General features: G+C 47.5%; 1 protein-coding gene across 1 annotated transcript; it reads left to right on the forward strand.

Annotated features, from left to right (window-relative positions):
- Positions 1–1,133: 1,133 nt before the first annotated feature.
- On the forward strand, positions 1,134–23,661 carry FXN (frataxin). The gene is made up of 5 exons (XM_060100992.1): positions 1,134–1,322; positions 8,085–8,182; positions 11,700–11,820; positions 18,123–18,220; positions 22,087–23,661. Exons 1-5 carry the CDS (start codon positions 1,155–1,157, stop codon positions 22,247–22,249), a joined length of 648 nt encoding a protein of 215 aa, XP_059956975.1. The 5' UTR covers positions 1,134–1,154; the 3' UTR covers positions 22,250–23,661.
- Positions 23,662–25,062: the final 1,401 nt, after the last annotated feature.

Below are 25,062 nucleotides of genomic sequence, written 5' to 3' on the forward strand. Positions count from 1 at the left end.
AAAATTTATATTTATAAAAAAAGTATCTCCAGACACTTTACAAGAAGAAATGGTTTCTCCATGCCTAACATCTACATAACAGGTGCTCAATAAACTGCTGTTTAGAATTACTTGAATGCAGGAAAATGTCTCCCAACCAAAAGAATGCCCTGTCAGAGAGCCAGTCAGATTCCACCTCCTTTACCCTGTTTTTCAAGGCCCTGAACAAATGCCCCTTCCTCCGTGAAGACTTCCCTGACTGCCCCCACCCCTAGCTGTATATACTCTCCCATGCAACGCTGACACCCATTTAACACTTGTCACTGTCCTAAGTATTTATACGTGTGTCTTATCTACTCTATTCACAAAGTACCAAGGTGGCTTTGGTAGAATTTTAACACTTTCTATCTCCTCTTCCCACTATCTTACCCATAAAGATGATATTCTCTAGTACACATATTTGACATTTTCTAAAGCACATATAAAATACAAAAGAACTTTCACAGTTCATATTCCTTTGCACTACACTACCTAAGTAAAATTTTATTTTAAAATGTATTGACAACTTAGTATTTATTGTGGACTTAACAGGATCCAGGGCCTGTCCAAGAAAACTTCACATAGATTAACTCATTTTATCCTTATAACAACCCTGTGAAGTAGAAACTTGTATACCCCATTTTACAGATGAGACACAGAGAGGTTAATTAACTTGCCCACTGGCCACACAGGTAGGAAGTGGGCAGGGGACATATTTAAATCAGGCAGTCAGTCTCCTGTCCGCAATCTCCTAACTGCTGTAACCTATACTGGCGGCCAAGCAGCTTCAGGACCCCAACCCGTTCACAGCAAAACTGCAGCTCCCAAAGCCTTTTGTATAAAATTCGTCAGCAGCGGGTCTAAGCTGAAGTCTCCGAGGTCAGGGACCTTGGTTACGCATTCACTATGTTGCCCAAGGGGTAAGCCCCCTGCTTTGCACGAAACAGGTTCTCTATCTATTTTTGTTAAATGCAGAAACAGAGCAACGCAGGGAAGCTCTTCCTGAAGTCTAACTTCTGCTCGTTTCCAAGCCTGCAGAAAAGGGAAACTTGCGACTGCAGCTGCAACCCGTGACCACCAGGTGGCGCACGGCGTTCCCGGAGCAGGAGGCGGAGCGGCCGCAGATCGCGAGGAGCATGTGGACGCTTGGGCGCCGAGCGGCTGCCAGCCTCTTGCCCCGCTCGGCGCCCCCGGGCTCTGCCCAGGCCCGCGCCGGGGCCCCGCGGCCAACGAAGGACTCCCGGCTCTACGGCTGCCGGGGCCTGCGCACCGGGACCGCCGCGGCCTGCACACCGAGCCAGCCCGTAAGTATCCGCACGGGCAGCCGCCCGGGCCGCACGCCGGCGTAGCGAGGCCGCGCACGCCGGGCACGCGCACCCGCTCGCTCCAGCTCCCGCGGGGCCGCGCTCAGGCGGGGGAAGGGCGGCGGCGGCCGCCGTGCATTCCCCAGTCTCCGTTTCTCCCGGTTACAGTTGCACTGGCTTCCGCTTTCTGGTGAGAAGACAGAGACTGTAGCCTGCAGTGCAACTGCGGGAACCGCGCGGGCAAAGGCAGGGAAGGCGGGCGGGCATCGGCTCTTAGGGACCTGTGGTGGCTCTAAGCTTGTCACTTCTCTTTGCGAGAACTTTAATAATATATGCCAGGTACTATAATATACATATATGTACATTATCTATAATATTAGCATGCTGTAAATATAGAACTACTTCAGTAAAATAGTATATATATATCAATATAATATTGACAGTATATAAATATGAGTAGCAATACTGTCAGAGCGATGTTTTCAAGCATGGGCTTTTATGAACGAAACGCTTTCAGCGAGCGACGTAAACATGTCAAAGTTGTGGAGTACAGTAGCTAGAGCAGCAGGGCTTTTGGATCGGACCTGGGTCCCAAAGTCTGGCCCCTGGACTCAGCAGAGCTCGGGGACGTCGGGGGATCCCAGAACCTCTCTGAGGCCTGCCTTCTTTTTCTGTGAAGGGGAGAGTACCCATTTTGCCGAGCTGGCCTGCAGTTTAATTAACATATGTAAAGTCTTCAGCACTTAATTGCACTTATCTTCCCTCGCGGGGATACAAAGAAACACCTGACCCGGTTACCCCACGGCTTGAAAGGAGGAAGCCCAAAGAAAGTCTGTGGGGTTGAAAAGGTTACACCGGAGGATGGAGATGATGTTTAATCAGGGTCTGAAGACGGCAGGGGGCAGTGAGGGGCTCTCAGAGGAGAGAGAATGGCCTGGATAAAGGCCAGGAAAGCGGGCGACGATCAACTCTGAGTGGCTGGTCCGCTGGATGGATTGTGGATGGTGAAGGAGGCAGGTGAAATCCAGCCCAAATTGTTCACGGAGCTCCGGAATTTAGACTTTAGGCCTACACCTCCCGCTGACGTGTGTTATTTGACCATGTTTGAAGAAACACTGGGATTGGTTGTCAGCACTCAAAGCTGGAATCACGGGTTTCCCCCTCTTCTCAGGAAAACTAGGTAGTTATGGCCATGCTGGTCCCATGATCCCCTTCTGCAGAGCGCCCCCGTTTATTACTCTGCTCCTTCTGTGCTGCTCTCACCTGGAGCTGCCCTGACGTGCCCTTCCACTCCTGCCTGTGTCCTCAGCAGTTTTTAATTTAGGAGAGTGACAAGATATGGCGTGGTCTTTTGGACGGTACCTAGTGGCTGTTAAGGGCTGTTGATTCAGAGGTGCACCCGGGAGGTGGGCACTTGGCACATACTGGGATTTGGGCCACTGGGAGGTTGCTAGGTGGTTAACAACCTAGGCTACCCATTGGGCCCCTTTTCCCATAGTTAATCAGGTTGGTTTAACCTGTCTATTCCGCAGTTCCCTTGCACATCTTCAGTACTTGTGGAGTTGGGTGGATGACAGTGACAACTGGGATCACGATCCTGTTTTTTTAAGGCCTTAACTGTCCTCAGGTTGATCCCTAAAGTCCCTTGGACTCCATGTGGGTCCTGATGACTTCTGACCCAAGATCGTTTGGAAAGTTCATTTGGGGACCCTTTTCTCCGGCTTTATTTTCTCTGCTGGCTGCTTCTACTTCCACAGCAGAAATAGAATGGGAGCCACCTGTGCAATAAGTTTTCTAGTAGTTACATTGGGAAGTAAAAAGAAACAGGTGAAATTAATTTCAACAATACATTTACGTAACCTACTATAGCCAGAATGTTACCACGTCAACAGGTAATCAAGACTAAAAGATCATTACTGAGATATTTCACATTCCCTCTTTGTACTCATTCTTCCAAATCCAGTATGGATTTCATACTTCCATCCCTTGTCCATCAGATGTTAAACTGAGTTTATTGTGGAAATACTTGATCTATATTCAGATTTTATAAAATTCACAACTGAAAAAGTAAATTCACACACTTGAGTTGTCCCCAAACATATTTTAAAATTTCCAGTAACCGTATTGAGTATCATTTTTAAACTAAAATTAAGTGAAGTTTAAAATCCAGTTCCTCGGTCACACCAGCCATGTTTCAAGTGCTCAGTGGCCACGTGTGTCTGGCGGCTACTGTGTGCACAGCTTTGGAGGTGAGCAGATTTAGCTTCTGATTGTCAGTGTTCAGTTCCAGCTGGTCAGCAGAACCCAGAATCCACAGAAATGCCTTGGTAAGCCTGCAGCTCACAGCCCTCCACTGCCTGCCTTATTCACCCCGAGGCTTGGAGAAGACCCTACTTCCAGCAGGCAGCCTCCGACCCTAATAATAAGAGAGTGTGACAGTGACAGGGTCTCTAACCTTTCCCCTTTAATGCTGGAGGCAGCTCCAAGGAGGAGATACCTAGGTGCCACTGCTCTTAAACAACTACAGGAGCTCCTGCTGCAACCACTTCTGCATACCTCGGAAGGCATTTAGGCATCTATTAATTTTTCTAGAGGGACACGATCGTCACTTATGACCCCATGGCCTTTGCCTGGGTGGGTTATGCCCTACTTCACTCTAAATTCATTGTTATTGTCTTCCACAGACAGTATACATGACTCTATATGTAGAGTCTATACATAAAAGTGTATTTAAAATATCCGTGGGCTTCCCTGGTGGCGCAGTGGTTAAGAATCCACCTGCCGATGCAGGGGGCACGGGTTCGAGCCCTGGTCCGGGAAGATCCCACATGCCGCGGAGCAACCAAGCCCGTGTGCCACAACTATTGAGCCTGAGCTCTAGAGCCCATGAGCCACAACTACTGAGCCTGAGCTCTAGAGCCCGTGAGCCACAACTACTGAGCTTGAGCTCTAGAGCCCGTGAGCCACAACTACTGAGCCCTCGTGCCACAACTACTGAAGCCTGCACGGCTAGAGCCCATGCTCCACAGCAAGAGAAGCCACTGCAATGAGAAGCCCGCGCACCGCAACAAAGAGTAGCCCCTGCTCGCCGCAACTAGAGAAAGCCTGCACGCAGCAACGAAGACCCAATGCAGCCAAAAATAGATAATAAAATAAATATTTTAAAAAATATATCTGTATTGTTTAAAGATTAATAACAAACTCCCATGTTCCCACCACTAGGTTAAGAAATTGAATATGGAGTGTTCCAGGGACTTCCCTGGTGGTCCAGTGGTTAAGAATCCACCTTCCAATGCAGGGGATGTACGTTCAATCCCTGGTCGGGGAACTAAGATCCCACATGCCTCGGGGCAACTAAGCCCGTGCACCACAACTACTGAGCCGGCGTGCCGCAACTACTGAGTCTGCACGCTCTGGAGCCTGCACGCAACTAGAGAGAAGCCTCTGCGCTGCAACGAAGAGCCCAAGTGCTGCAGTGAAAGATCCCGCATGCCGCAACGAAGATCCTGTGAGCCACAACTAAGACCCGATGCAGCCAAATAAATAAATAAATATTTTTTTTTAAAAATACAATATCGAGTGTTCCATGAAGGCCTGGTGCTCTTTCTGTTACAGCCTGGTCCTCCCTGAGAGGAATCTGCTATCCTGAATTCTGTCAGGCATCCCCTTCTCACAGTTTCACCTCCTCTGTATGTCTCCCTAAAGCATGTAGCATTCATTTAAAGAAACCACTTTGCTGTATTTATTCTGCTGTGCTGTACTCCTGGTGATCAGTGTTTGAGACTCGGCGACGCTGATGCACACAGTTGTCATTTATTTGCTTTGTCTGCTGTATAGCAGCCGTTGGGTGAGTATGTCACACCTTGTCCAGGCTCCTCCTGTCACATCCGGTTGAGTCCAGTGAGCTGCTCTTACAGGGGTGCTGCACTGGGCGTGCCCGTGAGTGGGCAGGACCTCCTCTTGGGTGAAGTCCTCAGTCTGGCATTGCTGAGCAGGGGGCCAGCAGGTATCCCCCTCACTAGATGCCAAGAGTGGTCGTACCAGCTTGTCCTCCCCAGCAGCAGATGAGAGCTGATTCTCTCTTCAGGCTTGTGGTTTGACAGGGCCCAGGAGACCGAGGGGACCCTGGGGTGAAGGCTGGCCTCCCTGCCGACCACCAGGCCAGGCCTTAGTTGAGTCGTGTGGTTCCAGTGCCTGAACTTGAGCCTGTGGGCCCAAGAACTATCTAGTATTTCCTCCAATGTCTCCCATGAGCCTCTGTGCTGCGCTCATGGAGTCACTGAACCCTGGAGACTCGAGTAAGCAGACCCGTACGAGACACATAGTCCGATGGCTCCAGGTGATGTGGCCACAGGAGGGGTGGCCCTGGGTGGCTCCCTAGCGTGAAATCCATCTGCCTCCCTTGGGCAAAGGCCGGATTTTGCCTCTCTGACCTCCTACCTCTTCACACTTCCGTTGACATGCTTCAAAATGGAAACTGATGGAACCCTCAGGCCCCGTGTTTGGGATATTTATATCCTCTTGTTGGATCCTCATAACCAGACTGCAAGGCCAGTACCGTGATCCCTACCTTCAGAGGAGGAAGCAGAGCTTGGGAGGGTTAAGCTGTTACCCAGGGAATGTTAGATGGGGAAAGCAGGTGAGAGACAAGGCAGGGAGTCTTTGGCAACTGTTCCTCTTGTGATTGTTGAATCAATACAGCTGAATGAAGTCTTCTACTCTGGCTATGAATGAGTACCTTGCTTTTAGACCAGCCCTCCCACCAGACCATGGAAGATGTAAAATTAAAAGACAAAAACAGCTGTGTGAAGGTAGCAGAGAGACTGAGACAGCTAGGATCTGAGGGGCCAGGATCCCGGAGAGAAGGGAAACGGACTGAGGTGAGCCCTGCATTCTCAAACACCTCCCCTCCGTGTCTGGAGTCCTGTATCATTCCCAGGATGTGATTCTTTCCTTTGGAGCCCAGACCTTGGGTCCAGACAGCGTGGGTTCCAATCCCAGCTCCCCCACTTTGTGTGTGTGTGACTCTGGGCAAGTTACCCTTCCGTGCCTCAGTTTCCTCATCTGTAAAATACAGATACAGTCGACCCTCCTTATTCCTGCATCCTCTACTTGTGAATTCACCTACTCACTAAAATGTATTTCTATCCCCAAAATCGATACTCAGGGCACTTCTGTGGTCATTCTCGGACGTGCACAGAGCAGCAAAAACTGTGAGTCACCTCCACTCACATGTCCCTGGCTGAGGTCAGACAAAGTGCCACTCTGTCCACTTCTCAGCTCCCACACTGGAAACAAGGGTCCTGTCCACTGTCTATCTGGTGGCGCGTTTTTCACATTTTCGTGACTTTCGTTTATAATTTCACTGTTTAAAGTGACCCGCAAGCATCGTGCTGAAGTGCTGTCTAGTGTTGCCCTGTGCAAGAAGGCTGTGATGGGCCTTAGGGAGAAAATACTTGGGTTGGATAAGCTCTGTCCAAAGTGTGAGTTATAGCGCTGTTGGCTGTGAGTTCAGTGTCAAGGAATCAACAATATATTAAACAAGGCACCTTAGAACAGGAACACATGTAAAACAAGGTTACGCATTGATCATTTGGTGAACATGTGACCTGAGGCTTGCAGGAACCTCTCCATATTTCCCTTAGTAACTTGCTAATCCAGTGTTTGTGGCAACTTTATAGGACATCACTGTCGTGAATAATGACTGTGAATAGTACTTCCCTCATTGGAATGTAATGAGGACTAACTGAGTGCCTTTGTCTAAAGTCTGAGGACGCTACCCCGCTGATGGTGAACACTCTAGAATGTGCTGTGGCGATACTGTGCTTATCACGGCCGCTCTCTCACTTCTCCCTTCTGAGCCAACGTTTGTAAACGGCCATCTGCGTTCTGCACCCCCCTTTCCTCCGCTCACTTCTCAGCCTCCTTTCTCAGCCTGCCCAGGGCCCTGATGGCTCAAGAGAGTAACCACAGCCTCTGCCCCCTTCTCTTAGTGGCAACCACATGCTCTTTGGAGAAGGTGAGCCTTGCCACCAACCTCAGGAAGCACCTCGGTGCCTTCCTGGGATGAAGTCCAGCAGCCCACCTCTCCATCACTCCCCTGCCGTCTCCGCTCGGCTGTACCACCTCTCCCTCCGTCCAGACCTCCGTCCCCTCCACCATCTCTCCAGCTGGTCCGCCTGCCTGGCAGTCATCAGCTCAGACCCTAGTCCTCAGAGCCGGGCTCCAGGACGCTCAGCAGTTACGTATTGCAAGAAATCAGTGGGTCACGCTGTCCCCTGCAGATCGTGTTAGTGAGATCTGTCACATAGCACTGGAGGCACGGCCTGTCTTCTGGACACCTGCTATCTGTTGTTGCTCACTTGAGTCACATTCTAAGAACTTGGCTGACACTTCCCATCGCACCCCCCAACCCCCCTCCACCCCCCCACCACGCTAACTGCCCCATCCCCGTCCGGAGCAGTGCTGCCGCCAGCGCCTCCCGTGGTGGTGGGTGTGTCCTGTCTGTGCCACGATAAATTTACATTTAAATAGCTGCCGGTGGCTTGTGGCTACTGAGTTGGACAGCACAGGCTTAGAGAGAGCCTGGGAGAACACAGTTTGATGCACTAAAAGAAGGCGAAAAAATTTCCTGAGAAAGATATACCCTGAAAAACTTTAACCTCGTCACTCTCGAATGTAGAAGTAGCGACATTCAAACTGTGCATTAATGGACTGTAAGTTGTAAAACATGGTAACGTTCTTCTTCACTTTGGCTTTTAGAGTCTGAGCCTCTGCTGCCTCAACCAGATCCTGAATGTCAAAAAGCAGTGGGTCTGTTGGATGAATTTGAGGACAACGGGAACTTTGGGTGACGCTGGGTGAGATAAAACACCTTCCACATCAGAGATCTCTTCCTCCCTCTCCCTCTCTCTCAATATACACATACGCACACATACACATACTTTTTTTTTTCCTTTTCTCTTACCTTTTTTAACAACGACAACAACCAAAAAAATCAAAGAAAACCAAAACCATCCCATAGCAACCCATCCCATCTGCTTTCTCCCTAAGCAGCAGCATTCATAAGCATCTTTCCACATCACTACTTACCCACCGCATTATTTTTAAGGAAATAGTATTAAGTGTTATGGACGTACCATAATTCATTTAACCCATCCCCTATTACTGGACATTTAGGTTGTTTCCAGAGTTTTGTTGTTATTCTCTTTGACATCTTAGTAGCTAGGGCAGGCCAAGCGTCTGTAACAAGTAGACCCAAAACTGCAATGGCTCCAACCAGGAGTGGTTCGTGTCCCTGCTCTCTGTCGGTGGGGGGTGGCCAGGCCTCTGTGAAATGATTCAGGGAGCCAGGCTCCTTCCACCTTCCTATTGCCTATCAGCCACTTACTGTCCTCTGCAGGTCGAGGCCAGGTCACCCTGTCCAGCTTCCACTCCACAGAAAGGGACAAGAGCATGGAAGGTCTGGAGGTGACATCTGTCCCTCACTCACATTTTAGCAGGAAGGACTTAGTCCGGGGGCCCCAGCTAACAGCTGGGGAGGCTAGGAAATGTAGCCTAGCGGGTGCCTGGAGGGAGGACGCAATGGGTTCTGGGGAAAAGCTGCAGCCCCCCGCCCTGCGCCTGTATCTGCAGGGAACTCTCCTTCCATACACACCCCCAGGCTGCAACCACAGGACCATGCAGTCACTCATCCACCTCGAAGGCCGAGGTGTCCAGCGGCACTGGGACAGCCTCTGCCCTGGCTCTGGGGGACTTCCCTCTATGAAACCCTGGTTGGAGACTCTTCCTTGTCTGTCACTCCCCATGGCTGCAGGGGAGGCGGGCGGTGGGACCTGTGACCTCCTCGGGCAGACTCTCTGCTACTGTCTTCCAGTCCCTCCAGGCAGTCCTCTGAGGTTGGGTGGGACCTTTGCAGGAAGCCCCAAGTCCAGCTTCCTTCTTCAGGGTCTACTTCTGGCCTCTGGGAAGCACACCTTCGTCCTGCCATGCTAAGGACAGCCCACTTCTGCCATGGCCCCCCTGTCATCGACAGGTAGCACCTGTCAAGCTCTTGACTTTGGACTTTATGCCTGAGTCATGGGTGCCTTTATGTTCCCCAAGCTCCTCCAGGCACATGTCAACCTCTCCTGGTTCTCTCCAGATCCCCCCTCCATCGGCTGTAGCCGAGGAGAGGGAGAGGGAAACGTCCAGCACAGCCCCACCGCAGGCCCCCCACTCGCCATGTCCTGATCAGCCCTGTAGCCTTCCCCACATTGTGCCCTTGAGGTGGGTGATGGGCTGGGTGGGGGAGGGGCCATACTGCAAACCTCTGTCTTGCACTGACTGACTGGCAGCCACTGGTGTCTTCCTGGGGCCACTTAGAAACTCTCAGATGATGGAGCTGTCCAAGACACCTCCTGTAACCTACAGACATGTCCTCACCCGGGCACAGAAGCTCATACAGGGATGTTTATAGCAATTTTCTTTGTCATAGTTTACACACCATAAACGCCACCATTTTAAAATACACCATTCAGGGGCCTCCCTGGTGGCGCAAGTGGTTAAGAGTCCGCCTGCCGATGCAGGGGATACGGGTTCGTGCCCCGGTCTGGGAGGATCCCATATGCCGCGGAGCGGCTGGGCCCGTGAGCCATGGCCGCTGGGCCTGCGCATCCGGAGCCTGTGCTCCGCAACGGGAGAGGCCACAACAGTGAGAGGCCTGCGTACCGCAAAAAGAAAAAAAAAAAAAATACACCATTCCGTGGTTTTTAGTGTCCTCAGAAGGTTGTGCAACTTTCACCACTGTCTAATTCCAGAACATTTTCATCACGCCAAAAAGAGACCCCATAACCATTCGTAATCACTCCACATTCCTCCCTCCCCCAGCCCCTGGCAACCACTAATCTACTTTCTGTCTCTATGGATTTATAGCAATTTAAAAAAATGAAAACATAGTATCTATACAGGAATGTCTCCAAGTTATAAGTATACAGCTTGATAAATTTTCAAAAACTGAAGATACCATGTAACTCAAGAAATGCTTCGAGAAATAGAATGTTACCAGCCCCTTGAAAGCAAGCCTTCTGCTCACTTCTAGTTATTAACCCCTCCCTGCCCCAGAGTAGCACCATTCTGATTTCCAATAGCATGGATTAGTTTTGCCTGTTTTTTAACTTTATATAAATGATATCATCAAATGTAAATATATCTGTATGTGGCTTCTTTCAATCACCATCAAAAGAAGTGTTTCGTCCATATTGTTATATTTATAGACAATTTTGTTTTGCACTATAGTATTCCATTTTATGAATATATCACAATTTATTTATCTATGGTATTTCCTATGGATACTTGGGCAGTCTCCAGTTTGGGCTGTTGGATAGTTCTGCTATGAACATTCTAGCATGGTGCATGTCTCTTGGTGAACTTGGGTATGCATTTCTTTTTTTTTTTAGAGCAATTACAATATTTATTAAGTATCAAACTGTATTATACAACTCTATATTTCTGTCATCTGAATTTTTTTCAAATCGAATCACTGCTAAGGAAATTTATATTTGGGTATGCGTTTCTGTTACATAAATGCCCAAGAGTGGAATTGATGGGTCACAGGATATGAATATATTCAATTTTAGTAGAAGTATCAACAGTTTTCCAAAGCGATTGTCCAATTTACTTGCCCATCAGCAGTATCTGAAAGCTCTGGTTACTGCACTCCCTGGCCAGCTCTTCATATTATCTGTCTCTTTCATTTTAACCATTCTGGTAGTATCTCAATGTGATTTTTTACTTTGCATTTTCCTGAAGATTAACAAAGTTGAGCCCCTTTTCATATGTTCATTGGCCATTTGGATATCTTTTTTTTTAACGAAATCTGTTCAAGTATTTTGCCCATTTTTCTATTGGATTTTCTTGTTGATTTCTAAGAGTTCTTTACATGTTCTAGATATGTCCTTTTTCAGATATATAGAATAAAGATATTTTCTCCCACTTTGTGGTTTGCCCAACAAATTTTAACAACAATGGAAGCAACCTCAGTGTCCTGCTGAAGGGGACAAACTGAATGAATAACATAAGATAAAATACTATGAAAACTGTATGTGCTAATATGGAACAATTTCCAAGACATATGAAAGGAAAACTGCAAGGTGCTTCATTTATATATTTAAAAGATTGCTCATCATAGCAGACTCTGGGATGGGGGCTGCCTATTTGGGAAGAAAGGCTTACTTCTCTGTAAACCCTTTGATGCTGTTTCAATTTTTACTCAGTATATGTTAGATATTTTCCATCAATTTAAAAAATTTAAGTAAAAAATAAATGTGTCCATTAATGTTAATAAAACGGAGCGGTTTGGTGATTGCATGATCGGGGTTGTTTCTGTTCCCCTCACAGCCCTCTGGACGATACCACCTATGAAAGACTGGCCGAGGAGACGCTGGACTCCTTAGCAGAGTTTTTTGAAGACCTTGCAGACAAACCTTACACATTTGAAGACTATGATGTCTCCTTTGGGGTACCTATTTGCTTCTTTTCATTCTTCTGTATCCTCCTTAAGAATTTTAGCTCACTAAGATAAAGAATTCCTCTCCAGCAGTATGCGGTTATGGATGGGACCAAAAGACTGGGGTTCTGGTGTCAGCCCTGCATCACCAGGCTTGTGACCTTGGGCAAGTCACTCGGCCTCTCTGAGCCTCACGTTTGCCTAAAAATACAGATTCTCAAGCTTCACTCTATACCTGTGAAGATAAATCAGGGAGGGACCCAGGCATGTGTTTGTGTAGCAAGACGCCTCTCATCATGCAGGCAGGCTAGTTCCTAAGCAGGGTGAGAGATTGCCCAAGATGTATTCAGACTAGACATGGGCCCCACTCCTGGAAAGTCTCATACAGTGGTCAGGGTACAGTCCTAGGAAGCATGTTTTTGAAAAGCTCACCTGAGATTCTACTGAGCATCCCTGGGTCTCATCCCTAGAGATGTTTATTAATCAAATAAAAATCGGTCTAGAGTGTGGCCCAGGCCAGGCTTTGGGGTTTTAAAAGTTTTTAGAGTAACTCCTCAGAGGATTCTAATGCAGCTGGGCGAGAACCCCAGGGCTAGATGAAACTTAAGCCCCAAATCCTAGAAGCCAGGGCAGTGCTGGTGTGTATCGACTGGCCACCAGGTGGCAGACTTGAGCAAGGGTCTGCCTTTGGGTTTAGAATTATTGCTTAGGCCTTAGGGAGCAGCCCTTTTTTGCCAGTGGGGGCACATCCCCTGCAGAGGTCAACCCTCTTGACAGCAATTAATTAATACCAGAAAATGTCATGAAGAGTGCATTTGGGATTAAATCATGGAATTATCTAGGACAACCAGCTGTCAGGCTAAAGTGATAGAAATGGTATTGGATATTGCTGTTGGGGGCACTGGATAGAAAAGGACTCCATCAGATGGGCAGGTGTCAAGCTTAGTTGTAAGGACAGTAAGGGACTTCGTGGTAACGAGGCAAGATACGATCAAATGCCTTCCAGGTGGATTCGTTGGTCGCTGTCAGCAGCAGAAATGTCCCGGCAGGGCTGTAGACATGCTTATGCAGGCAGACTCAGAAGGCAGAGCTACTTGGGAACCATTACAAACTGGCCTCTGGAACTTGACCATCTGTGGGATGATTAGAGCTGGGGAAGTTACAGGTCTCCTCTACCCCAGCCTCCTTACCAGGCTCTGTAACTATGGGGAAACCAAGGCTCAGGCTAAACTCTGCCACACATGCAAACCTTTAGGAACATGCCACAGAAATAGTCACACCACCTGTTCTTACAGGATTAATGAAGCCCCTGCTTGACTCAAACACTTTGCCTGAATGTTTCATTAGAAGCAAAGGTGCCAGTATTCTAGCGGCTGGATTCTGCTTACCTCACTAAGGCAGGCAACAAAAGCTTCTGCTCAGTGGTGGGTCAGGATCTTACCTACCTTCAGAGTGTCTCTCTGAAGAGTGATTCAGCTGCTGCACTTTCCAGAGTCTAAAACCCATTCTTGCAAGGGAAGAGGCACCTGAGTTTTTCTAGCCAGTCCATACCATTCTACTCACTAGGGAAGAAGTATTTCTAGGAAATCATTTGCCAAGTAGGAAAATCTCTACTGTAGGTGTAGAAGGTTAATGGCATATAGTAGCTCCCTCTGTAGTTTGGACTTCTGAGTACTTTGAAATGCTGTCTACCCTCAGGTGTGAATTCCTGATTAGAGTCCTTCAGATGCTAGCAAACTATGTATTTCACATATAACTCAGTTGAAATTACATTATAGACAGTAGAACACCTGTAACACCATTACTTGAGCTTGGTTGGAGTGCAGTCTTTCCGTGCCCTCAGGGTCCAGTTGGATGTCACCTCCTCTCTGCAGCCCTCCTAGATGCTCCAGGCAGACACCACCCTGCCCTCCTTGCCCAGCACTCCGAGGACGATCACCCTGTGTTGTAACTGTCTCTTTACACATCAGTGCCCAAGGCTACACTGAGCTTGACAGCTGGAACACTGCCCATTCCTGGTCTCCCAATGCCTGGAACGTTGCTAAGTACTTAGCGGGGACTTAACGAATGTCGATTCACTGTGTAAATGAAATGAGGCCCACCTCCTTTTCCAGAACATGCTTTCATTGATGCCACTCAGCACTTACTGCTGTTTTATCCACTTGCTACTGGCCAAATAGGCAAATGAAAGGAATACTCCAGATACACCCAGGCCATGTTTCTTCAGTTTCCTCCTGTGGACTGGGAGACGTGAGCAGCTTCTTGGCTACTGTGTTGTCCATCAAGTGGGGCGGGTCGCGGTGGATGTCAGTGTCTGGGTTCAGGCCTCACTCCTCACTGGTAATGGATAGCAGAGGGAACTGCCTACCAGAGCCCAAGCCCCTCCCGTCACTAGGCAACCACGGAGTCTGCTACACTTGACACTGAAGACCATGAGAAGCACCACACTATTTAGAGAGTTACCTCCAAACTGCCTTCGTTTTTTTTCCCAGGCAGAGCCCTGGCCTCTTAGACACTTTAATGAGAATTTGCTTGCCGCCATGTCCTTCGTTCACTGAGTTGTCTGCATATTATTGCCATAAAGCAGAGGTTCCTTAACCATTTGGCGATCAGGACACCCTGTGAGAATCTGCTCTCCCAAGAAAAACATCCCTGCATACCTATGAGTACATATCAGCTTCCAGAGCTCTATGCAGACCCCTGAAGACCACCCTCTGGGTCCTAGGTCACACACCCCTGCTCAGACTTAGCACTTTATTGGATATGGTGACAGAGGGCCGGGCCTGGCCTAGCATCCTGCATTTGTATTTTCTTTCCGAGAGCGCTTCAGTGAATTATCTGTGAGGGCAGGTCCTTCAGCTGTAAAGGAGTGGTGACAGTAACCTCTACTTCCCCGGGTGTATCTTAGGATTCATTGAAACTGTGTAGGTAAAAGTGCTTTATATTCATTATTCTTATTCCTTAAGGGGAAGTCAGCATCTGTTTTAGGAGTGTGGGAAGCCACATGCACACATGTGAAATCCCCTGACTCAACGTGCCATTCCCATATATGCCTGTTTCTGCAACTGAGCTGGTGATAACAGAGCCTGAGCCTTGCTATTTTTGCTTCCACTGATACTGCCTGTCGGGACTCAAGCCTCACCAGCTGTGGCCAGGGTCTGTTCCAAGTGGTCAGTGCCTGGGTCTCAGCAGCTGCTAAGTATTGCCTCTCTCTCCTGCACTGCCCTGCATTAAAGTCTACCCACTCTCTCAAAGTAGACACTCAGATTGCCCCTTAAGGAATAACACTAATGGACAAAAAACTCTCTTTATTTGTCTACTTGAAGACAGTTGCAAAAGCTTTAAGAACTCCTGGGGAACCAGTAAGACAGCTAGTTTCCCTTCTCTTGCCACTTGCCTTTGGAAACAGCTTCTGGCTCTGTGGGGAAAAACGTCTAATGACACACCACGAACAAGAGGGGGCGTGGTTGAGTGTTGCCTTGCATAACCTTGCCCTTCATGTGGTATGTGTGTGTTATCACAGTGCCTGGTTATCAGCCACTCTGTTCACTCATCCACAATTTTTTTTTAAATTCAGTGATATTTTGTACAAATACTGAAAATGCTAGGATGAAAAGACAGATCTGCTCTCAAGGTGCTTATAGTAGTGGAGCAAAGGGGCAGGTGACCGGCAAACAAACTAGCAGCTCAGACGCAGTGAGGAAAGCACAGAAGCTGTGGGGACATGCACGGGTCATGGTCCCAGCTGAGAGGCGTCAGGGTAACCTTCCCAGAAGCACCTCAGCTCACCCATCGGCCCCTCGCCCTCGCACTGTCTCTGAAGGAGGCAGAAAAGATATTGTCCCAAGGAGACGACACAGCTGATGGGGCTTAACGCACATCCCTAGACCTGGCCCCCTGCCTTTTCCGCAGCATCACGCACCTCCCAGGTATAGGGTCAATGTACATTGGAGCATTTAAGGGCCACAAATAGGTCAGATTAGAAGAAATTATGTCTTGATTCTCTGGGCCTCATATCATATGGAAAAATAAGCCATAAACTATATATGGAGGGGGGAAGAAGTGACTGCTGATAGGTACAGGGTTTCTTTTGGGGGTGACGGAAATAGTCTGGAATTAGACAGTGGGGATGTTTGCACGCTTTCTGAAAATACTTTGTGGAATGCTAAAAACTACTAAATTATACAGTTGTAAGAAATTTTGAAATAAATGAAAGGTAGTCCTAACAAAATAGTACACGTGGGTTTCAAGAAAAAATGTTTTAAAAAGCAAACTGATGTATACTGTGATCCTAGCCCTGCATTTAAAAACTGGCAGCCAATACCTGAGAGTGAACAGCTCATGTCGCTGATTAATGGGATGGAGAGAGCACTTCGTGTTATGGAAACAGCAGCATCTTATGGACCCGAGCAGACCTGAATTTAAGATCAGCCCTGCCCGTTACTAAGTTTTCTTTATTACCCTGTCCCTCTGTTGTCCTCATCTATAAATTGGGTAATGATTCCAACTCCGATGTTTATGGTCACGGAGGAGGCAGTTGTACACAAAGTGCAAAGCACGGTGCCTGGCACAGAGTAGGTACTGAAAAATAGTAGATGCTATTTTTATTGATGTTTGCATTTTATTTATACCACCTGTATTCCCAATGCCTCTAATTTTGCTACGTTTCTTTTTTAATCAGAAAAACAATTATTTAAAAAATAACCCAGGGCCTCCCTGGTGGCGCAGTGGTTAAGAGTCCGCCTGCCGATGCAGGGGATACGGGTTTGTGCCCCGGTCTGGGAGGATCCCATATGCCGCGGAGCGGCTGGGCCCGTGAGCCATGGCCGCTGGGCCTGCGCGTCCGGAGCCTGTGCTCCGCAACGGGAGAGGCCACAGCAGTGAGAGGCCCGCATACCGCAAAAAGAAAAAAAAAAAAAAAAAAATAACCCAATAGTGTCCTCCCCATCCCATGCCTATCAGTTATATTATTGGCACTTTCTCCACCATGTTTTGTTTGTTTGTTGTTTATTTTTTTCCATACCGCTTGTGGGATCCTAGTTCCCCGACCGGCGGGCGAGACCAGCAGTGGAAGCACGGAGTCCTAACCACTGGACCACCAGGGAATTCCCTCCACCTTTTCAACAGCTCTTTGTGTTTGCAAACCAACCACAAAACTTTTTCTAAGAACCACTGGGGGGCCCCTTGGTGGACAGGGGCTCTGAGAGGCACAGAGACAGGCTGCCTGTCTGTGGGCTGCGCAGGGGATGGGGGGCAGCGAGGCTCCCCGTTCACCAGCTCAGCCGTGTAGCTGTTTCTTTAATATCCTGCCCATTCTAGAGAGACCTCGGGCCTTGGGAGGAAAGGGCTCCTTTGTTGAAAGAGGGTTTTCACATTTAAATGAGCATTTATTGGGCAAAGGTGGACCAGCCAGTCTTTTGACGAACTCAAGGCCCCTGTAGAGGAAACTAAAGCTGGAGAGGGGTATCTGAGAAGCTTGTGAGCTTGGGAAGGGTCTGGGAATAAGAACCCCAGTGTGGACTGTCAGCCTTCTGCTGGCAGAGCCCAGGCTACTGCTCTTCTGAGACCAGCAAAGCAGGTGGTTTGATTATTTCCTTCTCTCTTGCCTTTTTTCCTTTCTTGGGTCATGAACTTGGCCTGCCCGATGTTTGTGCTGACTGGGACGTCGGTAGAGTTGGTGTCTCCATTTTTTAATATCTCTAGTATGTTCTGGCCGGTATTTGAGGAACCAAGGCAGCAATAAGGACGCGGATCCTTTCGTTTGCCAGATGCAATACCTCTGACTAGCCACTTAACTAGGGATATTCTCCCCTTGCCCACCTCATAGGAAACGAGGAAAAGCACTGTGAGATTTTGTAAGTGTCATTGTGGTTAATCATAGTCTGATTCTGAGAGCAGGGCTCTTTCTGCATTACTTCCTAATTCCAAACACTAAATTAAAGACCGTTCTTTTTTTTTTTTTTTTTTTTCTTTTTTTTTTGCGGTATGCGGGCCTCTCACTGTTGTGGCCTCTCCCGTTGCGGAGCACAGGCTCCGGACGCGCAGGCCCAGCGGCCATGGCTCACGGGCCCAGCCGCTCCGCGGCATATGGGATCCTCCCAGACCGGGGCACGAACCCGTATCCCCTGCATCGGCAGGCGGACTCTCAACCACTGCGCCACCAGGGAGGCCCTAAAGACCGTTCTTTATGGTGTGTGTTTTGTAGCTGTATAAGTGCAAAGTGTTGAGATATAACAAAAGAGGAGGCCATTACAACACAGTGATAACTTTGTCTTGTTTTATTTTCTTCACGCTTTTTCCATCTGATGCACCAGGGTGGTGTTTTAACCATCAAACTGGGTGGAGATCTAGGAACGTACGTGATCAACAAGCAGACCCCAAACAAGCAAATCTGGTTGTCTTCACCTTCCAGGTACGTTCAGAAGTCAAAATCTCTCATTGTTTAGCTTGTTCGAAACAAGACTTTGTGGACCGTGTGAGAAGTGTCACCCTCATGTGTTAGCAGCAGTGTAAGTGAACCTTCTCTGATGTTTTACAGCGTGTCTCATGCTCAGTAGGAAAGCTTACTGTGGTTCTGTCACTTCTGTCTGGTGATCATGTGGCTCTCAAAGCAGATACTGGGACGTTAACAAGATGCAAAGTGAAAAATTTCCGGAGCCCACCTTGACAGTTTTTCTCTACTAAATCACTGCCGTCCCTTTGAAAAAGCCACTTTTGCTTTTACAGCATCTGAACAAGTTGCCCTTTGTCTTCAAAGTTTGGCCTCTGGTTCATTTTGAGCATCTCAGTTAAAGGTCAGTTTAATTCCATTTGCAGAATAGGGCTGTGTGCTCTGTGGAGGTGGGAAGGTGTTTTGAACAGCCCTTCTAGGGCTTTTCATCCCTCCTGCCTTTTCCATTGATGTGCTTTCAATCTAGTGGAATAAAAGATTGTATTGGAGACAGTCTGTACTGCGTCTCAAGGCCTGAGAACATGCAGGGAGAGGGGGTCCCTCATCCCTCTGGCTGCTGTTGAAGTGGTTGTAAGACAGTAAAAGAGACGCCCACAAAAAGCTCTCAGACCAGCCTTCCTGGTCACTCATTAGCACTTCCAAAGAGAACGCGCTGTGAATTGGGAAAGGCCCAGATATAACCAGCATGGAAGTCTCTGAAAGCCTAACGCTTTTTGCATTTAAAAAAAAAGTATTTAACTCTTCTCCTGCCCCAGAGTTGACAGCACTTTTAGGCAGTTAATATTATACTGTTTATGGTGCTGTAATGTGTGATTCTTCATTCAAAATAAATAAAGCATTAGGCCTCCTTCATCCCAGCCTCGTCTAGGAAGTATGTTATAATTCAAGAAAAACAACTCCAGGGAATCACTTGTCATTTCTAGTGAGGCCCTTATTCACAGATGGTCTTGCTTTTAGATCCAGGTAGTTTACTTGAAGTTTGGCCGGGGTTAGGGGGTTACCCTGGGAAGGCCAATTAGCCTGCTCTCTTTGGCCTCAAACAGTTGCCCTGACCCTAACTGTGGCCATGCACAAGGGCTGCAGTCTTGTCCTTCATCTCAGAGGAACCAGTATGAGAGAAACTGGCTGGATCAGCTCAAATCCAGCCATCAGCTTTGGGAATCAGTGGCTTTGTAAATAGCAGGCAGGGCACCAGAACCAGCTGTGATGGCTCCACTAACAGAATTCCCTCATGTTGTATCTTGAGACAGAAAAAGTCCTTATGGCATTTGGACACACCTACCAGCAATGGGATCCTACCGCAGGCATGTTTAGAAAAATCGACTTCTGGATAATAAGAAATTCCGAGAAATTCCAAGTTTTGTTGTTTTTTAAAAATCTGTAATTCATGATGGGAATCTGGAAAGAAAATCTGCCGAGCAGCCATTTACTGTCATGGATACTATGTTCCTCAAAAAAAAAAAAAGAAATTATTTTCCACTCCATTTTTCATGTTGGTCCAAAATAATCCTTCCTAGGGCTGCATTTCTGATATTTGGGAGGCTTTTTAATTGACAGCGTTTCAGGTCAGAGCAAACAGTGGCCTTACCCCATCACCTTGCTTGAGGAGATTGTAGGGTGGAATCAAGGAGAGGTCTGGGTGGACAGCTGGACGTCCGAGGCAGCATGGAGGGGCCTGGAGGTTCTCACGCTTGCCTGGCATCCCGGCAGCAAATCGGAGTCCAGAGCCAAGGGAACGTTCTGGATCTGGTCCAGGTTATTATGCCTTTACGTGTTCAGCTATTTGTGCATATTAAACAAAAGTCCAGTGCTTTTGGTTTATCCCCATTGTTAAGGAAGCGTTCAAACCCCAGCCTTTGGCTGATAATCCAGAAATCCTTGATGTTTTCCTAACCCCCCAAAGATGCTTCCCTTCTAAGCTTTCCTCGTCCCTGGCAAACCCGTCCCAGTCTTGGACTTCGGAAAAGCTCCCCTGAGTGTGCAGGTGGACTCCGGGGCCCCTTCCTTCCCGTGGGCTCTCAGCATCCTCTGCTCCTTTGTCCATCGAGGCGTCATCATGTAGCACCATTAGCTGCTGGCACCGATCTCGGCTGGCCTCGGCCTGCAGTGGCTTGAAGCAGGATTTCGGTTCCCGGCCAGAGATTGAGGTCAGGCAGTGGCAGGGAGAGCGCTGAATCCTAGCCACTCGACCTCCAGGGACCAGTGGCTAATGACAAGGCCCCGGCCCATCAGCTGTGTAGAAATGAATTTCCACATAGAGACGGAAAGTAGTGAAGCAAGTAAAGTGTTATTAGGAGGAAAAAGAGTACAGTACGTGTGGATAGACACACTTGCAGCTCAGAGAGAGAGTCGCGCCCTTGTGGTAGTTTGAATCACTTTTATGGAGCATTTCTTCCAGGTTTCCTTTAACCGATCATCTTGGTTTGTCTGGTTCTGAGGCCATATTTGGTATATCTCAGGGTCCTCCCCTGTGTACGTGTGCATCTCTTAGCCAAGATGGATTCTAGCGAAGAGGCCTATGGGTAGTTGACATCACTTACTATGGGGTGGCGCCCCCTCCCTTTTGACTTGCAAGGAGCCTTCCCTGCATGTGTAGTTGGGAAGGTCTCCTTGACTTTGAGAATGAGGGATATGCGGCCTTTTGTCTCTTATCTGGGCAGGGCTCAGCTCTTCTCCCAACTGTCCTGCTATTGATATTTTGGAGTTTCTGTCCACAGGGAACGAACTCCAGGTGCTTACCCTGAGGCCTATCTTATCTCCTGCCTCAGCACGTGTCCCCCCACCCCCCACCCGGCTCCATGAGGCCCAGAGGAGGTGGAATCAATGGGCACACTCTGTGTCCATCTGGAATAATAAGACACGGCGAAAGCTAGCCACACCTGGGTCCACACAAACACAGCGTTCCCAGCATGAAGTGCACGTACGGCTTGTGTTCACTAGATGAGCTTGAGATGGATGAACTAGCCCATCAAACTCTCACCTTCATGGACTTAAAATTGAATTAAGAAAACTATTTTTTAAAATAATAAATACAGATGGTTGCCAGGGGCTGGGGAGAGGAGTGAATAGGGAGTAACTGCTTAATGGATATGGAATTTCCTTTGGGTGATGAAAATGTTTTGAAACTAGATAGAGGTAGTGGTTGCCCAGTGTTATGAACGTACTAAAATGATAATAATAATGTAGGTAAGGGACAAATCATGTCAGTGGTACATGAATGGCCATCATCTAACAGACACTGCTGTGATATTTCAGGTATCATATGTGAGTTAGGAAAAGCAAAAGATCAGAATGTGATACATGGAGACTCATCAATAGGGTTGAAATATTTTCAGGTCTTGAGAGGTGTTCTGTGAATTGTACCAGAGGATAATTGTGTAGCTGCTTTTTTTTTTTTTTTTTTTTTTTTTTCTGGTATGCAGGCCTCTCACTATTGTGGCCTCTCCTGTTGCGGAGCACAGGCTCCAGATGCACAGGCTCAGCGGCCATGGCTCACGGGCCCAGCCGCTCCGTGGCATGTGGGATCTTCCGGGACCGGGGCACGAACCCGTGTCCCCTGCATCGGCAGGCGGACTCCCAACCACTGCGCCACCAGGGAAGCCCTGCTTTTTTTTTTAATTGGAGTATAGTTGATTTACAATGTTTTGTTAGTTTCAGGTGTACAGCAAAGCGATTCAGTTATATTAAATAGACTCTAAGACGAGAAGTCAAATACATGGCTCATTAAGTATTACTTTCTAGATCTGCACTGCAGTCAATTTCTTGGTGAGAGTTTCTTCTGAAGGGCTGTTCCCGTGGACTTACTCTGACTGTGTTTTGTCCTGCAGTGGCCCCAAGCGTTACAACTGGACTGGGAGGAACTGGGTGTACTCCCACGACGGTGTGTCCCTCCACGAGCTGCTGGCCACAGAGCTGACTCAAGCCTTAAAAACCAAACTGGACTTATCTTCTCTGGCCTACTCCGGAAAAGGCACCTCCTGCCCAGCCTAATGCTAAAGACATTGAAAGCTCTAAAGCCAAGACCCCAGCTTCGTTCTGCAGCTGAATGGCTAGTTCTTTTCCATTCCTGCTTTTGAGGACAGTTGCATTATGTGTAACGGCTCTGTGAAAAGACCGTGTCACCTCCTGCCCTGCCCCTGAGTTCAGATTTTTAATTTCCGTAGGTTTCTCTGGATTTATTGTCTGATTTCCTCCCTCACGTGATAAGCCTTTATCTTTCATAATGTCTGTGTGCCCGTACCTTTACTATATAACCTCACAACAAAGAAAAAGAAGAAAGACAAATTCCAGGAGGAGAAATGAATTGGCTTCACCATTCATTCTCTGAAAGACTTTACTACAAAAACTGCATGAAGAGTGGCTGGCCAACCTTGCCATCCTATCTCAAAATGAGACTCATTAAAGGGAAGCCTAAAACATTCCTCCTCCTCTTGAAAGTGTAAACACTTCTAAGCCCTTTAGTATTGAAGCATCAGTGGCAACTCGGGAATTCTGAAACCGAAGACCATTTTCTGTTAGTGCTTTGTGACTGCCAGGGTGTGGCCCGCATGGGGTTAACATGGGGAGATGTGGTGCCGTGTCTTCCATATGTGCATATATATGTACACACACATTTACATGTGTGTGTACATACATATTTTTTAAATTTAAGGGTCAGTATAGAATAAGCTATTGCAACACTGGTCTGCGGATGCAAAAAAATCTCCCAAAAGCCATCTCTGTAAGCTCATGGATATAGTATAATAAATGAGGTCATGGAGCTGATGAGGTGCTTGGTAAATTGTGAAAGCCCACGTAAATGAAAAGATGTTGGTGTTAATGAAAGGAACCCTGCTCTTACACTTGGCCCAGCCCAAAAGTAGTTGTCTGTCTCTGGGCAAGTTTCTCGAACTCCCTGGATCTCTGTTTCCCCGTGTTAACAGAAAGGGTTAAACTGGATAGAATATAGTCGATTCCCAATTGAGACATTTAGTGGTCCTGTCAGGCAACTTAACAGGCCAGCTTTAATTCCCTCTAGTAGAGGAGATGACAGTGAACAGTTTTTTTTAAGCTATAGAGTAAGTATATGGTTTTGAGTTTTGTTCAACTTGAATTTCAGTTGAATTCATGTTCAAATAATCATCTTTTATTGTGCCATTACCGTGCTAAGCCTGGGCTGTAGGCTGAATGCTAAGGTGTTGATCCTAACCCCCAATCACAGCCCTCATAAATGAGATTAGTGCCCTTATAAGAGAGACCCCAGAGAGCTCCCTCATCCCTTTCACCATGTGAGGACACAGCGAGAAGACAGCTGTCTATGAACCAGGCAGCAGGCCTTCACCAGACACCCAGTTTGCTGGGGCCTTGATCTTGGACTTCCCAGCCTCCAGAGCTATGAGAAATAAATTTCTGTTTATAAGCCATCCAGTCTCTGGTATTCTGTTACAGCAGCCCTGATGGACTAAGGCAGCCTGCTATACCATATGACCTCGTTTGAATTGTTAGTGACCTGCATTTTACACATGAAGAAACCAGGGCTCAGGAACATTAAAACTCGCCCAAAGTTAGGCTCCTGTTCTGCTACTTCCTTACTAAAGCAAGATTTATTAGTGACTAGTCTATGCAAATCTATAACAAAAGCTTTTGCGGTAGGAAAACCAAAAACACATTCCACTGTGGAAAAAAACTCTTAACGATAGAACAATATAAACATGCTAAATGAGTATTTAAAATATAGTCCTTTTTCAAAAATAGATTATTTTTTAGTCCAGTGGAAATTTGTAAGTGGGGTAGGTCAGTACCAGTGAAAAAATAAATCGTGTGTGTGTATATGTATCTCTTGCTTCTAATGAAAGTTTCGTTGTCCCTCATTTACCTAGAACTCAGTTAAGTGGTGCGCTCTCCCATCTGGGACACAACATAAAACTTAAAGAAGTATTTAATTGGGCTGTGGTAACATGAAAATGGAAGTTAGGGACTGTGCTCTTAATCTTTTCCTTGTGCAGGCTTTCAGGCCTATTTGCTTCTATTTACGTACAATTCTAACTGGTTTAATTATTTATATTCTAAGACCCTGGGAGATTCCCGTTTAAGGCGGCGAAAAGACTGCAAGCACAACAGCAGCTGGGGGAGGAATAAAAATCATGCTCTGACAAACTGGAAAAGCATCACGGTGTGTGGCCAGTGCCCCCCATACATCGGACCCTGGGAGCATCATCTCATCTCTGGTATCACCCGTATAAAGGATGAATTCTCAGGAAAACATTGTAAATGTTCAGTATTGTTTAGCATAATAATGTTAAGGGGGCAAGAAAATATATTACATAATTTTAGAAAGCTTTCTATTATGTTTTGCTTCCTGAGTGTATAGACCCTTTGCCACTAGAAAATAAAACTACCCAGAATGATTTATTTACCTCTTTGTGAAGATACAGAAAAGCACTGGGGTACGTAAAAGAGAGCCTGAGGTTTTTGAGGTTTTTTTTTTTTTTTTCTTTTTGCGGTATGCGGGCCTCTCACTGTCGTGGCCTCCCCCGTTGCGGAGCACAGGCTCCGGACGCGCAGGCCCAGCGGCCATGGCTCACGGGCCCAGCCGCTCCGCGGCATATGGGATCCTCCCAGATCGGGGCACGAACCCGCATCCCCTGCATCGGCAGGCGGACTCCCAACCACTGCGCCACCAGGGAGGCCCTTTGAGGTTTTTTTTAATCAGAGTTTTAAAATTTGATCCAAACTCTGCCACTTAGCTTGTTTGTTGACACTAGCCTCAGTTTTCTTGTCTGTAAAATGGAGAACCTAACCTGTGGCACCTGGGCCATGTGCAA

This window comes from Mesoplodon densirostris, chromosome 6 (genome assembly GCF_025265405.1).
Source record: "Mesoplodon densirostris isolate mMesDen1 chromosome 6, mMesDen1 primary haplotype, whole genome shotgun sequence".
NCBI lineage: Eukaryota > Metazoa > Chordata > Mammalia > Artiodactyla > Ziphiidae > Mesoplodon > Mesoplodon densirostris.

Bases quoted from the DNA above. Each gene is read 5' to 3' on its own strand.
- FXN (XM_060100992.1), top strand. From the start codon at position 1,155: ATGTGGACGCTTGGGCGCCGAGCGGCTGCCAGCCTCTTGCCCCGCTCG. The intron at 1,323-8,084 runs GTAAGTATCCGC...TTTGGCTTTTAG, and splicing joins CCTGCACACCGAGCCAGCCC to AGTCTGAGCCTCTGCTGCCT. The intron at 18,221-22,086 runs GTACGTTCAGAA...TTTGTCCTGCAG, and splicing joins TGGTTGTCTTCACCTTCCAG to TGGCCCCAAGCGTTACAACT.